At 49.9% G+C, this 15402-nt stretch overlaps 5 protein-coding genes across 8 annotated transcripts; 3 read left to right on the top strand and 2 right to left on the bottom strand.

The window, feature by feature from the left end:
• Window positions 1-31: 31 nt before the first annotated feature.
• LOC9639313 (translation initiation factor IF-2) lies at window positions 32-1552 on the top strand. Its single transcript, XM_002988696.2, has 6 exons — window positions 32-239; window positions 330-448; window positions 551-606; window positions 684-773; window positions 863-920; window positions 978-1552. Exons 2-6 carry the CDS (start codon window positions 356-358, stop codon window positions 1278-1280), a joined length of 600 nt encoding a protein of 199 aa, XP_002988742.1. The 5' UTR covers window positions 32-239; window positions 330-355; the 3' UTR covers window positions 1281-1552.
• Window positions 1553-1985: 433 nt separating this feature from the next.
• On the top strand, window positions 1986-3593 carry LOC9638916. The gene is made up of 3 exons (XM_002988695.2): window positions 1986-2212; window positions 2278-2427; window positions 2506-3593. The coding sequence occupies exon 3, from the start codon at window positions 2518-2520 to the stop codon at window positions 3520-3522; it is 1005 nt and encodes a 334-aa protein (XP_002988741.1). The 5' UTR covers window positions 1986-2212; window positions 2278-2427; window positions 2506-2517; the 3' UTR covers window positions 3523-3593.
• On the bottom strand, window positions 3575-4639 carry LOC9639312 (transmembrane protein 18). The gene is made up of 4 exons (XM_002988618.2): window positions 4426-4639; window positions 4193-4298; window positions 3832-3980; window positions 3575-3772 (listed from the first exon to the last, which is right to left on the bottom strand). The coding sequence occupies exons 1-4, from the start codon at window positions 4612-4614 to the stop codon at window positions 3677-3679; spliced, it is 540 nt and encodes a 179-aa protein (XP_002988664.2). The 5' UTR covers window positions 4615-4639; the 3' UTR covers window positions 3575-3676.
• Window positions 4640-7105: 2466 nt separating this feature from the next.
• On the top strand, window positions 7106-9418 carry LOC9638915 (F-box/kelch-repeat protein At3g61590). Its single transcript, XM_002988694.2, has 3 exons — window positions 7106-7222; window positions 7342-9002; window positions 9057-9418. Exon 2 carries the CDS (start codon window positions 7467-7469, stop codon window positions 8997-8999), a length of 1533 nt encoding a protein of 510 aa, XP_002988740.2. The 5' UTR covers window positions 7106-7222; window positions 7342-7466; the 3' UTR covers window positions 9000-9002; window positions 9057-9418.
• An 836-nt stretch (window positions 9419-10254) lies between these two features.
• Window positions 10255-12521, bottom strand: LOC9639311 (protein YIPF1 homolog). Of its 4 annotated transcripts, none has more exons than XM_002988617.2 (7): window positions 12412-12521; window positions 12276-12315; window positions 12136-12216; window positions 11857-12031; window positions 11525-11801; window positions 11122-11469; window positions 10255-11063 (listed from the first exon to the last, which is right to left on the bottom strand). In XM_002988617.2, exons 1-6 carry the CDS (start codon window positions 12457-12459, stop codon window positions 11260-11262), a joined length of 831 nt encoding a protein of 276 aa, XP_002988663.1. In that variant the 5' UTR covers window positions 12460-12521; the 3' UTR covers window positions 10255-11063; window positions 11122-11259. The 4 variants fall into 4 exon arrangements, with proteins under 4 accessions (XP_002988663.1, XP_024518313.1, XP_024518314.1 ...); XM_024662545.1 differs by having other exon boundaries at window positions 12166-12216; XM_024662546.1 differs by having other exon boundaries at window positions 12136-12186.
• Window positions 12522-15402: the final 2881 nt, after the last annotated feature.

Below are 15402 nucleotides of genomic sequence, written 5' to 3'. Positions count from 1 at the left end.
GGGCGATGAGTAGAATGGAGGTTTAGGGATATGAAGCGCAGGCTATGGATTTTGCTCAGCTTGGAATCGGCATTGCGACGAGGATCAGTGCCACGAGCTTCGCGTTGCCAGCGATCGCCAAGCCCCTGCCATTGCCGCTGTCGCTGCCGCCGCCGCCGCAATTCGGGAGATTTTCGGAAGTCTGCCAAGATCGTGGGGAGCGCTTAGGGTCAATGTGGCGCTTCCAGGATCCAGATCGGGTAAGCAAGCGAAATTTCTCTGGTCTCGCGGATTATCCCTCTCTTTCGTCATGGATGGATGAATGGGTCTTTATTTCCTTCGCTGTGTAGGTCTTTGAAGGTGGGCACGCTTGAGCATGCCTCCGAAAAAGAAAGGCAAAAGAAAGAAGAAGAAAGCACCCGCGTTTTACACTGACATTGATGATCTTCTACCTTTTGGCGTTGTCCGGGTATGTATCAAATGTCTTCCTTTCCTCCTTTTTTCTCTCCGTTTTTTCTTCGATTCCCGTCGTGAGTTGAGTCACATACATTTGATTCATTCGTCCATGCAGGCTAATGAACTTATCACTACTGCTCTTGGAATCCAAGCAACAGTTCTTGGTGTCAAGTAAAAAATCCACCTCGCTAGTTTCGTCCATGCAAAAAGAGGTCCTAGACATTTTTTTTGCTTGCTTGCACCATCAGGTACAAAGTTAAAGGGGACAAAGACAGTGGTCGCCTGTGGGTCCGATACAAGTGTGGATATCAGTGTCCTCTGGAAACGCAGCTTGAGCAGTAAGCTCGTTGTTTTTGTTTGTTTCTTTTCTGCTTGTTTTTCTCTTCTTGCTTTTCGTTTTACTGCTTCTTAAGCTTTTGCTTTCTAGGCACAAGAGGTGTTCCGAAGGAGCTAATGTCTGGAAACCTGTGGCTGAGCTACAAGAGGTAATTGGCTTTGTTCTCGTAAAGAAGTTTCTCCAAGCGGTTTTGTTCCAATTCCAGAAGCAACGAAAGGAAGACGAAGTACGTGCCAAAGTCGACGATCTGAACCGGAAGTACCGCGCAGAGCAAGAGGCCAAGAACAAGAAGAAAAAAACCAAGCCAAAGAAACCAAAGCCGCCAGCTGATGCGACGGTGCCATCTCCGGCAGCTCCCGCTGCTACCCGGGCGTCAATCTCCAAAACTCCCACTGCTACCAGGGCGTCCATCTCCAAAACTCCCGCTGCTCCAGCGAGGCCATCGATTTTCAAGCCGCCCCCAGCGAAATCAGCAGCCGCAGCAGCGCCTTCTCGTTCCAGAAAGTGACGAGGTGCGTGAAAGTTTCGGTGGAATTTGTTTCTTTTTCAAGCAGATAGCAGAATCGAAAGAACCAACGAGCGAACGGCCTGGATCGATTGACAGATTGATCGAGAGGTGGTGGCCTACCAGCCATGCCGTGAAGCTTTCTAAGCAGTCCGGCTTTCTAGTGCGTTGACAGGACACTCGCCACTGATCGAGACTGTGATCTTCAAATGTTTCATAAAGAGAAACAAACTTGCTGTTCTATGAAGAAAAGAAAAACTCGTGCCATTGACAAGGAAAAAGGAAAAAGCTAAGGAAAAAAGAGCTTTCGAGCAACCGCTTCCTTGATCATAGAGAGGGTCCCTCTTTCCACTCGAACGAACCAGAAATCTGAAAATATCCGCGGGATCCTCCCTTCCGTACACGCTATAGTCAAATTTGGCAAGGGGATCGTGTGTCCGTACAGGGGATGTAAAGGGGAAAAATATCCGTCCACGTCACTCATGTCATAGCCCACCAAACCGGTGTAGTGGAAGTGTCCACGTGGTGCGATGTCGCGGTCCCCTCCCTCGTGATTATCACGTGGGCCTGTCCCACCCGGCCCAGGCAGCACCAACGTGGCAAGCTGCCATTGGCCCACACTTGCGATTGGTGCGCGCCCACGTGAAGCCCGGCAGGGATGGCCGACGCGTGGCAAAGCTGATGGCTGAGATCCGGCTATTGGATTCCAAACTCCAGTAGCTTCCATTGTTCTTCCAGTGAAGAAGAAGTCCCTGTGATCTATCAAGACGTGATCTATGAAGAGGAAGATTTTCCTGGCGAGAAGATATTTTGCTAGATTCATTAGATCTTATCTAACCTCTAAAATGCCTGCGCATAGAGCAAACAAGAATGCTACTGAGAATTCTCACTGCGTAAGTGATTGTGAGAGGCTCTAGAACGATCCATGATAGCTGGTGAGTGATCTAGAAGTCAAAATCCTAAAACGCTCTGATCGATTGAAAACTCTCTTGTTTTGCAGATGGAAGCACAGATTGCAAACTCAGATGGAAGCACAGATTGAAAACTCTTCAAAGATTGAAAAATCTTTTCTTTTGCAGATGGAAGCATAACGCTCACCTTCTCTCGCGCCGAAGCTAGCCACGTAGAGCTTGAGTGATTCGATGATACGGTAAGTCTCTAAACCGAGAGCTCAATCCAGTGATCAATCAATCGGAAAAAAAAACTATTTTTTGGTTTTTATCGCTAGATCGAGAAGCAAATGGAAGAAGAGCGAACGCCATCCCCGCCACCAGTGGTGATCTTCACGAGCAGCAGCAGTAGCCACAGTCGCCAAGATCACCGGGCGAGCAGCCAAGATCACTGGGCGAGCAGCGCTCCAACTCACGAGCTACTCGAAGGCGTGGAGCTGGTGTGGCAAATCCCGAGCTCTCCACCGCGCGCAATCCTCTTCATCGCGCACCCGGGCTGTGGATCTCCCGGCGACTTCTTCCCGCCCCACCGCGATTGCGCGCGCTGCAAGGGCCTCCCGGAGCACAGCGCGATCACCCAGCGCGCGATCGGCGCGCGCTACGCCGTGGTGGCCATCAAGAGCGCCAAGGACTACTGGCAAACCTGGCCGCTCGAGGCCTCCCAGGACGCTTTCAACGTGGAGAGGATCCTGGATTCTTGGAAGAACAGGCACGGGATGGCGAATCTGCCGCTGGTAGCTCTCGGCTGCGCGTCCGGCGGGAGCTTCGTCTCGGCGCTGGCGCTCCGGATCGAATTCGCGGCGCTGGTGATCATGATCTCGCACGGCGTGACGCGAGCTTTCCAGCGAGCTACGAACAGATACCCGCCGACGCTCTTCGTTCATATGCCCAAGGACTCGCTCACCGCCGCCAAGATCGAGCGAGAGATCCGAGCCTTGCAGAGCAAAGGGATCCCCACGGAAGAGATTGCCTGCCTCGACTTTCCCGTAACTTCGGAGATCTTCCGCAGCCTCTTGAGCTCCCACGGTGCCTCCAAGCTCTTCGCGGCGCTCGTGATCCACGGCGTGATCAACGGCGAGGGGTTTGTAACTTCGGCCATGCAGACGTCGGAGATCCGGGAGCTGTTGCAGCGCGCGGATATTTTCGGCGAGGCGGACGAGGACGAGAGAGAAATGGTGGTGGAGAGTGTCAACTGTTTGATCCGGGTGGCCGAGGCGCGGCACGCCGTCACTGCTCGAAAGTGTAGCGAGATTTTCGATTGGTTAGAACAATATATCATCAGAAGGCACCTCTAGATCGCAGGGAGTTTGATTTCATCAGTGCCTGATTTGATCGTTGTCGCTCGCAAGCACGAAACTTTCTTTTTTTATTTTCCCGTTCGTTGAGCGCATTTGGAAGAACAAAACTGGTTTTTTTGTTTCTATCTCTTACCTCGCATTTGTGTGAGTTTTAGCTGGACCTTTTTCGTGCCAAGTATGCCCGATGTTTCAGCTCGGCTCTCTTCCACTTGACAAGAAGCTTGACGAGCGTTCGCAATGTGTTTACCTGCGCGAGCGTTGAGTCAAAAAATTGAGAGAGATCTTCTAAACTTTTCTTTTTCTTACCAGGATGACTGTCCCAATCAGTAACAGAGGGCCCGACCATACTGTTGATACGAACACTCCCTCCCGGTCAAAGTATGGCTTGCGTGAGAACCTTTCCCAATTCCTGGCGAGCAGGGTATTGATTTTTTCCGCAGAATAGACGCTCAACACTGTCAATCATAATGTCGGTAGCGAGTTAGTGAAAGCAAACAATAATCACGACATATTCATGAGAAACCAATCTCGAAACATTCGATCAAAAACTGTCAAACAAAGTTTCGGTCGGGACAAAAACAAAGAGAAAGCAGAAAAGAAACAAGAAACCGCATGGCAAATCAAACCAAGCGACGCGAAAAGAAGAAACAAAAGACGATGAACTTACGTCCAAATGTGAATAGCAACATTTGCATGTTGTTGTTTTCTCGTGTCCGAATCGCCACTGTGAGCAAACCAGCGTGGAAAATTATGAGCAGCAGCAGCCATGGTTCCTGCAATTCACAGCAAAAAGAGAGAGAAAGAGAGATCTTTTAGATCACAAAAAATTATTTTGCAAGATCGATGCCGATCCAATTCTTGAAGTAAAAGCAAAGAAACGGCGAGTATAGCGAAGCGTACCATCCAATCCACGGCACGAAGAAACGAGAAGACGGGCCCCAAAAGCGCTCCATCCGGGGCGCTCGCGACGTAATCCCACTGCCGCCGCATTTCAATGCTGAGATCTTCCACCATCCCGGCCATACCATCGATCGACGCCATAGCCGCCGCAGCTGCCTCCGCCACTGCGCCTCCCCTTTCCTCTTCCATCTGATCTGATTGTGCCCTAGCCGCTCCACCCCGGAATCGAGCTCTCGATCGTTTTCAAATTCAAATTCTAGGGCAACGGTGAAAAATAACTACCTTGGATTCTATAGTTGCTGAAAAGTAGGTACGAACATATGGTTTGGCATTTCCCAAACCGCGAATCAAGCCATGGGCCAGCCGTACACAAAAAATTTTAAGACATGGAAGAATCTAACAAGGATTTGGTGCACGTGTAGCCAAAACATTATCATATTTCGCGAAATAATTTCCTTGCCACGTGTCAGACAACGAACTCTTGTCAGCTGAAGACGAACCGGCAGTTGCGACGAATATCCTGTCCTGATTCTCCAACGGCTAGGGCTGGTTCGAACCGCCGACCGATGCGCGCGCGCGCGCATGCCAACCATGGAAAAGGACGCCATGACCTTCCCCGTGAGCCTACGGCCGCCTCCATGTCTTCCGTACCAACACGCGCGGTCCCAAAATTTAGCATTTTTTTCAGCGGCCCATTTCACACACCAGCGCACTATGGTAGCGGTCACAAATTTACACGAGAGACTGCACGGCAGCGGTACCACAGCGCGCGTGCTAGGCTCGGGAGCAATGGCGTGCCGCCACGTTGACAGCGACGTGTATTTCGGGCGGCTTTAAGGCGGCATATACTAAGGGGGGAAAGCGGGGAGCCCTAAATATTTCATTTTCCGCCACCCCATGCGAAGGAGCAGCTCCCGACATCAATCTTTGCATGCCGACCGAGATGCGATTAGAATATTTATATTCCTCGAGAGCCCACATGCAGACGAATGCAAATGGCCACCCAAAAAGGATTTCTGCCCGCGTTTGAAAGGAATAAATAAATGTGTTGTTTGGTTGTGGCTTGTTTGGGTTTGTTAACTCGACAGCATTATTCGATTCCAGGACACTTTAGGTTATGATACAACTCAAAAGTGGACTCGTTTGCTTTACTTTACATCTCTTTCGATGGATAGGGTTCCAAGGAAGTAACAACAAGCAACAGCAACATCGCCCAACAGCAACCTTAAGCGACTATTAAAGAAAACTCGCATGTGCGGTTTGTCAAAGCTATGCGTAGAAATATACTGCTTTTCCAAAAGGTGGCGGGGTTCTATTGTTGTCAGTTCTTGACTTTTAGGCTTAGTGATTGAAAGAAAACACATACATTAGCTTATCAAAGGATTTGTGATGTTGCTGCTATCGCTTACACGTTCGGACCGCAAAACCCATCCCGGCATTATCTAAAATAATCCATATAAAACTAATGTCTAGTTTTAATCAGAGGAGAATCTAGAATGTCGATTTGTAGGCTTGCCGCTCAAGCATTGCACTCTCGCATGGGACCACTTTGTGCAATTCACCAAGTTAGTGCAAAGGAGGCATCCAGCTTTTCCCTAAACAATGGCTGTCGACTGTGACTTTGGAGGGGCTGATTGAGGCTGACCAAAAGCGCTATACGTTTTTAGGGCACGACACAAAGTTAACACATGAATCTAGGAGAGACCCACAACAACAACAGGCAGAAACATTCCAGCAAGGGGCGCACAAAAACAAAACAAGAACCAAAACCATATAAAAATAAAAAAATCATAAAAAAATGTGCAAATAGCGTACGTTCGCAAAATACTAAAATTGAAAAATGGAAAATATTTACAAAAACTATCCAATGCGACAACGATGTCCGCCCAGAAAACAACCCTCCTTTAAACTTGCGCCCAAACAAGGGAATATCTCGCGCCGCATTGAATGCCAGCCGTACGATGCAAATCGTGTCGCCGTTCGATCCGCGTCACCCTCACCAGTCAATTTTGTTTTTACCCAGAGGTAATTAAAAAAGGGTTTTGCCCCGTTTTACCGCAACCTATGAGCCGCAATGCCGTACCGGTGGTTTCCCAACCTCAAACGGCGGCGCGACGGGGAGAGGCCGTACGCTTGTCTGCATGGTGGTTGCGCAGGGACCACGTGGAGTGGTCACAATTTTCGTACGAGAAGTGGCCAGGCCCAAGTATTTAACGTGCGTACCCACCATTTGCTAGGGTCTCTCCCTCTATTCTCATTTAGAGTGTGGTGCTAGATATGGCCAAACGGGGCGGCGCTCGACCGCTGATCTGGACGGATCGACGGCCCTGCTTCGCCCTCTCCGCTCGCTTCATCGGCATAGGAATCGTCGGGCCGGCGCCTGGCGCTCCGTGAGAGGGGAGGTGAGAATCTTTGCCTTGCTTCGGTGAATCGCCCCTCCTGGATCGCGATCCTGCATTTCTTGCCGAGAAATCGAGATACTTCGAGCTGGAATCGCGATATTTCGAGCGGAAGCATCGATTTCCCGAGCGCTGGATCGCGATCCTACATTTCTTGCCAAGAATCGCGATGTTTTTGAGCTGGACGCTGAGAAGTGCTGTTTTCCTTCCAGACGCCGGGGATGGTATGGAATCGGCAATCTGGAATCGTGCCGCCGCTTGATAGATGCCCTCTTTTCTCCCTCGATCTGATGCCGAGCAAGCAGAGAAAGGGGCCGAGATTGAAGAGTCGGCTGGAATAATCCTCTCTGCTGCGGCTGCTGTTCTTCCATGGTCGTGCATTATCGATTTGCGCAGAGGTATGGCATCTCTTCCTCGGTCGTCCTTTCATCCCCTTTTTTCGCTTCGAATTTATAGGGGGATAGGTAGCGTCACCGCAAAAGTAAAATTTTCATTTGTTTGCTTTCTTTCTTTCCAGATTGCTCGATCGATCGATCCCGGGCGGACGATTCTAGATTCATTCTTCGTTGATCTCGAGAACGCAAACAAAGGTACCTCCAGAAGGGAGAGGTAAAAAAAAAAAAGGAGATCAGGCAGGATAAAATGGATGGGCAGTGGGGATGGATAGGTGGAAGTGTATTCGCCACTGCCACTGGATGGTTTGGAAAGGAGCACTATGGTGGCAGCGATCAAGGCTACTGGTGCCACCACGATGTTGGTGTGCCGCAAATCGGTGCCTATGGTCTGGTCGAGCACGGGGGGATTGGATGGGGCAGCCCAGTACACATCGAAGAACAGGAGCAATGCTTTTGGGACAAGGACGGTAGCAACTGGGCTGTGATGCTGGCTCACGGCAGCGGCAAATGTGGGTGGAGCGAAGCCGCTGCTCCAGACAGAGTACCGGTGATGACCATGACTCACGCTTTTCCGAGCCTTCAGCTGGCCCCGGAATCGCGTAGTTTTGGCGGCAGCGGCTGGAAGAGCGATGGGATGACTGCTACTGCTGCTGCTTCGTCCGCGACTGCGACTTCGGCTACCGCTTCGCCGTCCTCGGACGACGAGTTTAGCTCCCTCCCGGACGATCTGCTCGAGAAGATCTTCGCGGCATTGCCTCTGCTGAGCCTGTTCCGAGCCCGGGCTGTTTGCAAGCGGTGGCATGGCATCACCACCTCCAAGTCCTTCATGGCGCTGTGCGCGCAAGTCACGACTCACAAGCCGTGGTATCTCATGTACAAGGACTCGGAGAAGATGGTCGGGGTGGCATTCGACCCGACGTCCCGGAAGTGGCACAACTTCGTCCTCCCGCCGCTCGACGACCCCTCGGCAAGCTTCGTGGCCTCGGCCGGCGGCCTGGCGTGCTTTCTCGACAAGACCAACTCGGAGGTGGCCTACGTTTGCAACCCGATGACCAAGGCCTGGCGGCAGCTCCCGCGGCCGCCGGAGAGGCTGAGCTCCGACTACTGCGCGGTGGCGATGTGCGTGCAAGGCGAGGACTACAAGATCGTGGTGGCCAGGTCCACGCCAGTGACGAACGACTACGCACAGTGGAGCTTGTCTATCGAGGTGTATGATTCCGGCCTAGCGGCGTGGAGGAGCCCGAGGTTCAAGCTCTTGCAAGGCTGGAGGCCTGGGGAGGAGAGCAACATATGCAACGGGGTTTTCTACTGCGTCACGCACTCGACTGTTGGTGCCGGGCATGATTACTCGCGGCATGGACTGATTGCCTACGACATCAGTCACGGGGCGTTCCAGGACTTGATACTCCCGATGCCGTGCTCGCTTTCGTGCGTCCGGTTGGTGAACTGCTGGGAGAGGCTGGTGATGGTTGGCGGCATTGGGACGTATGACTTCATCAAGGGGGTCGGGGTGTGGGAGCTCCAGGGGGAGTGGAAGCAGATTAGCAGGATGCCGACCAAGCAGTTCCATGGATTTGCGGGTGGCCTGGACGACGTTTTCTCGTGTAGCGGCCACGGTGACTTGATCTACATTCACAGCTACGGCAGCCCCCAGCTCATGGTTTTCGATATCCCGCAAGGATCGTGGACGTGGGCGAGAGCCTGTCCGGTGCTCAAGCGCGACCCGTTGCATCTCTTCACGGGATTCTGCTTCCAACCCCGGCTGGACGTCTCGGTTTGAGAGGTGAGAGACGAGAAAGTACTGCTGCTTTGGTTTGATAGTTTTGCGAATTTTCAGGTGGTGGCGGCTGGGAAAGCACGAGATTTTTACTACGAAGTACGTACCTTTATAGGAGAATTGGAGATTTATTATATGGAGTGGTGGTTGTGGGGGATCGGGATCGAAAGGACTGGTCTCTCTTCCGCTCGCATCGCTCGTATGCTTAGAAGAACCCGAGAAGGAAGAACGGACGAGAGGATTAGAGCAACCAACGCACGGATCTCTCCCTCTAATGTTGACGGGTATGTTTTTTCTTACTTTTTTTTTTTTTAGCTCGGATCCTCTTGTCCTGCGGCTCTTGTTGTTAAGATTGATTGGTTTTTTCTTGTTGTTCGTCCGTAAGTTATCGCTTAAGTTTAAAGTCCTTGCTCTTGCCTCGATTCGATTTCTCTCCGCCTCGTCCGTCGCATTGTCCTCGTTGGTTTCTGGTTGTTTGTTTGCTGTGCATGCATTTCGCAACAGTCGGACAGGACAGGCTACGTTTTGATTGCAGCAACGAAACTGAAAGTCTAGATAGATATTATAGATCGAGTGAGTCGATAGTCGAGTGACGAGTCGAGAGAGAAAAAGCAGAGAGAGAGAGAGATTGATTGATAGATTGGAAGGAGATGGATAGAATAATTACTCATGGCCGTTTCTCTCTGTGTGGAGTGGAGGCTCTCATATGTATTTTTTTTTTCTTGTTCTTCCTCTTTGTCGCTAGTTATGAGTGTTGGTTTGTTCGTCATTAGCTTTCTCGTAGTCGCGACACACACATACAGTGTGTCTGTCTGAGAGGCCAAATTGATGGCGCCAATGAATGATGGATGGATGGAAGGATTTCTTTTTTTTTTTTTCCTCTGCAACTTTGCTGGAAAAGTTTGTTTGTTTTTTTTTTTTTTTCCTCAGCCTGGAGCTTTTGATTTCCTGTTTTGATCTCGCTCGCTGGCTGGCTTTGCTCACCTTTCGTGCGTGGCTCCAGATTATGATGTCTCGAAGAAGCGAAAGTTTCTCCTCTTTTTTCTCTCCTCCCGTTTCTCTCTCTCCCTCCTCTCGTCTCGTCGTGCCAGGCTCTCGGACAAAGGTGGTGTTGATTCCTATGTCACGCAGCCAGCCAGCGAGCCAGGAGCAAACATCCATCCTCCCATCTCTATACAACTTTCGCCCCATCTCGAGAAAAAAGGCGGGGCGAGCGAGCGAGCGTGGAACTTTGTCTAGATTATCTTAAAAAAGTAGATCGCAAAAAGAAATCGCCTATTCATCAACCAAACTTTAGACATGAACTTACACAATGATTCTGCATTATTGAGTGTGTTCGAATTATTGTAGCCATCCGAGACAAGGAAATAAAAACAACGGCAACCAAGCAACGGACTCCAATCCAAGCGGAAGGAAACAACAACACATCCAGATGCAGCAGCAGCAGCAGCAGCAGCGGCAGCAGCGGCAGCAGCAACAAAACAGAGCAAACAACCAAAAAGAATGAAAAAGGAAAACGATGAAAAGATACAAACTATAATCCTGTGATCCATATGAAGGAAAGCTGAAGTTGGCAGACAGTTTTGTACATGCATACGTAATCGATCACTAGGATACGTACGTTTGGACCGAACTTAAGTAGAAAAGATGAGGGTCCAGCAAAACGTCTACAAGAGATTACGAAACCATGAAACGTGAAGCTCCTGTTTTTTTGTTTTTTCTTCCCGGATGAAATCTCCAACAGACAAAGCCAATAACAATCCATCATGAAACATGATATCTCAACACAATAATTCCGACCACAAGCATTACTGCCCCTGCGATGCGCGAATTATTGAAACTAAACAACAAGAGCGCATTGGACTCAAGCCAGAAAGAGCCAAGCCAAAAGGAAAGAACACAAATTCTGGCCAGATGCAACAGCAGACAAAGGAATGAAAAAAAAGAAAAACAGATGAAAAGAAAAGAATGGGACTTAATACTTATCTGGAGCATGCTACGGCCGCGAAGATTATAGCACTCAGCATTTTTAATCGCGCTACGCGTCCTTCCTTGCATTGCTGCTGCCTGTCCACGAGAAAAGGAGCTGAGAAGGAAAGGCCACAGAGTAACTAGAGAACCATACCTTGCTTTTTATATTACTGCCTCGCCCGGCATGCAAGCTCGTGGCAGTACCACGCCGACTGGAGAGTAAAAGACTGCCGTGTGCGAAAAAAGAAAACGTATCTCCGTTGCTACAGTGAATATTTCCCTTACAGAGGAGTTAAGAGAACTGGACAGTGAAGAAATACAGCTTCATCAGAAGTCCCAAGCCAAGCTGCAAAACGAAGCAACCGCAAACGATCAGAAACCATCTCTCGCTTGCCGTTTTTATGTGCGTGCGGAGGTTCAAGGCCAAAAAGGTCGCCGAGAGTCCAGCCGCGGCTGCTACCACGGCCCACTTGAATTTCTCCACGGGAACGACCGACAAGAACTGGAGAAGTTTGAGCACTGATTAGCAAAAGCAAGGAATGAACTATGTACGTTACCGAGGTAGGAATGAAAATGAAAAGCGAGTAGCCGTATAGACACCACAGCTGGACGAGCCCCGTCGCAACTCCCAGGTACTTGAGCACGAAGTACAAGCCGAGCGGGAGAAGTCCAACGTAGCCATAGAAGAGTCCCGCGGACCAGCTGACTTTGTTTATGTCGTAGTGCCAGTTCGTGTCACCAGCCGAGCTTGTCTTGTGAGCCAGGTAGGCTGCAAAGTTCCCCAGAGCTGCCGTGACAAAGATCAAAGTCGTGCAGATCCAAAACGGCCCGTACCTGCAATACAAAGCTAGAATCCAAAACCGGAAGAAACCAAAAAACTCTCACTCACATATCAGGATTTGTGGCCGTCTTCTCGACGAAATCTCCCTTGAAAGGAACCAAGCTGTCCCCGACCCTTTGGACGACGTCCGAGGTGTCCACGTTGAAGTATGGTCTGTAAGAGAGGAGATTGAAGTAGCCATGCCAGCCGAATTGCTCTGGCTCTGCTGGACGCGAGAAGGTGTCTGGAAAAAAACAAGAGAAAAAAAGAACAAGCTCAGACCACGCAAGGACGAAGCAAAGAAAGAAAGAAAAAAGTCTGAGCTTCTAAAAATTCTTTAGTTTATACCATCGGCGTCACGAGGCGGTTTGGACGAACCTGTCAGCTTCCCTCGCGCATCTGTAGGTGGAAAAGTCTGTAAATTCGAGTCTGCAAGCCAAGTGTGAGCTCGAAATCGAGAAATCTCACGCGCGGCGAAGCGGACCGACCTTGGAATTGCAGAGCTACGTGATCTGCTCCAGCGGCTGCCTGGGACATCGAAATGCGGAAATGCGCATCAAATTCTGGATCACAAAACCCTACCAAAGAACCAGATCTAGAGCGACTGCTGGATCGGAATCTTACCGGCACGGAGCCCGAGACATCGCCTCCAATGGTGCTGTATCCCGACATCGCGTCGTCGATCCGGCGCCTCGCCTTCTCTCTCGTGCGCGCTAACCTAAATGTGGGTACCCTAAAACCGGAGCCCTATAAGTATTTTAGGGTTCTTTAGCGCTATAAGTTTATATTATAGGGTTCCTGAGAGCTCGCGAAATGGGCTTTCTGGCTGTGGCGCCAGAGCTCACCCTCTCCAACAGGAATGGCGAGGTTTCTATGCAGACACTGGTCGGGGCTATCAAGCTGAGCGCGGAGCGGCACTATGTGATGAAGACTCTGGTGCTCACGCTTTCGCACAAGGTTTGAGCTTTGTGGATTGCTGATAAGAGCTAGAGAGTGCTTCTTGTTGTCTCACAGGTTCCGTCGCTTCTCAAAGACTTGCGTGCATGCATCCAGTATGACAAGATCGCGGGGAGCTTGCCCGAGCACGAGTGGATGGATCCGTGTCTCGACTTCGTGGTCGCCACCCCGGACGAGGCTTGGGCCTTCTGGCCATCCAGCGGCACGTTTATTATTCTCATCGATGCCGTAGCTTACCAGGACGATCCTGGTTTCCAAAGCGGCGCGCTGCAGCTGGTTCACACTCGCTTCGAGACCGCGAGCCTTCCAACACCGGAGTTCAACTTCCGCCAGGACGAATGGTTCGCTCCCGCTCCACGGGCTCGTGCCAGCGACACTTTCCAGCGTCTCGTGGCTTCTGCTTTGCCTGGTGAGCGCTCCTTCCAATGCTTTCTCTCGCTCGTCTGATCTTGCTGGTTCCAGAGGCCTGGTCTTGCCCCGGACGGCTGGATGGGGTCGCCACCCAGGTCATGCGCATGTTTGCTGATCACGACAACGTTGTGTGCCAGGGCTGGTCAGGCGTGCTCGCCTTGCTGCCCTGCTTTGTTCGGGATGCCGTGAAGCACGCAAGCAACGAGGCAGCGCCACTGCTGCTGGCTCCTGACCATCACAGGCTGCTCGCGCTTACTCAGCTTCTTGGGTGTTGTGCGCAGGAGATGGGCGTCTCTGTGAAGGTACCCACTCTCCTTTCTTTCTCACGTTGCTGTTACTACGATGATCTCTTGTATGAATTACAGATCGGGCCAGGAGCGGATTCCACTCTTCGCGTGGAGAAAGTGGGAGACGTGGAGCCTCCAGTCTCGGCTTCTCGAATAGTGGTTGTTGAAGCCGACAGCATCCTTGAGGCACACCCCGAATGGGCCGAGGTATTCTTCCAAGAACTTGTTGCATGGTGAAATAAACTTGTGCTGTGCAGTTCATTGCCTCATTTGGCGGCTGTGTTGGACTTCACGTCACACACATGACTGGCGCTGTCGAGGAGGTGCACAGGCGCTTTGCACGCAAGACCGATGTGCCGAGTCCCCCAGGAGTGACGCTGGACGTTTGCCATTTCTACGCTCTGGCGGAAGGCAAGAAGAAGCTCGACTTGGTGTGCGACCTGTGGGAGCAGCTGCGGAGGGGTAAACCAGACAAGTTCTCTGTCTTCTGCAACACGGCCGAGACGGTGGCCGAGGTTGCCAAGGCGATGGTGGAGCGCGGGCACCACGCTTATGCGATATACACAGCCGGGGATCCCATCCTCCAGGTAAAGTCATGAGTCGATCACAAACTTTGACGTCATTTGTGACTTGGTTCCAGGAGGTTTACAAGCGCTCGCTGTCAATCGTAGTGACCAACGTGTACGTTCGGGGCAGGCAGGACGTGATCAACTACGATCTTCCGGCCTCGGACGAGGACTACTTGGAGCGGGTCGGGATTGATCGGAACCACGGCAGGCGATTCAGGCTGGTGATCAATGTCGCCACCCGTGAGGAGCTCCAGCAAGCATTGCCTACTTCGTTCCAGAGCATGGAGCCACTGCCTCCCATTCAACGTGATCTCTGCAAGAATATCGTCATCCAGTGTGTGAGGATGCAGCAGCAAGCCGGGTGTTAATCGCAACAACGAGCTTCTCCTTTTTTCGCTTAAGCTTGTATAGAACTTCTACGTCTAAAAGAACCTTCCTGATTTCTCACACAAAACTTAAAATCAAATTTAAAATGGCGCCGGGAGCAGCTCTTCCCCGATCCATCCATCTCACACACTGAATTCACTGCCTGGATTGTGCTCCAATTTGGGGGAGAACGCTGCAATCGTGATTTGCTACGCGATGGCTTAGCGTTTAGCACAGTGATGATTAACAAGCCTTTTTCTGTGAGATTTTGGTTTGTTCTCCGTCTTCACTTTTATTGTGCACGAGTGAGTAAATTGTATGCGTATCACGAGAAACTAAAAATGTTGGTTTATATTTTATGAATTGTACTGTAATTACAAACTTCCTAAGGTAATGATTTAAATCTTTTATAAAGAATTTGCTGCGCTGTTGCATTGGTTTATTATATTTATTCTGTAAATGAATATAACAATTTGATCTACATTTCAAGTTACTCTATCAATCTTTTGGCAAGCTAAATGATTTCTAAGTATCCTCTAACATCATTTTCATCCTTTTTATTCAGTAAAATTGAGGTCAACTTAACTATCAAGTTATTCTTATGGAGAATTTGCAAAATGTTCCTTATGAATTTGAAGATGTAGCTCAAAAAAATTTTGATTTTAAAGTGAGAGAATGATACAAATTGAAGTTAAAATTATAAAAGTATATAAGATAATCGTTTTAACAGTTTAAATCTGTTTCTTAATGTTCCTTGGAGCTTCCAGGACTTTATCTCATTTTCTTAGCTCGTTTGAAGACAAAAACAAATTAAAAAAGCAGAAAAGAAAATCAAAACGTATAATGTAACTTATAAGATTGTTACTCCTCTGATTTCCTTTTCACCTGGATTGTTCTCCTCCTTCACTTTGACACTCCATGAACTCTTGTCTCTCGGATTTTTTTGAGGGGATATGTTAGCTCTTTGTGTGACTCCAAGAGTCCTCATGGAGTAAGACCCCTAGATACCTTCACAGACACAGCTT

Source organism: Selaginella moellendorffii, unplaced genomic scaffold (genome assembly GCF_000143415.4).
Source record: "Selaginella moellendorffii unplaced genomic scaffold, v1.0 SELMOscaffold_90, whole genome shotgun sequence".
Taxonomy (NCBI): Eukaryota; Viridiplantae; Streptophyta; class Lycopodiopsida; order Selaginellales; family Selaginellaceae; genus Selaginella; species Selaginella moellendorffii.
This window is presented reverse-complemented; position numbering and strand designations above follow the sequence as displayed.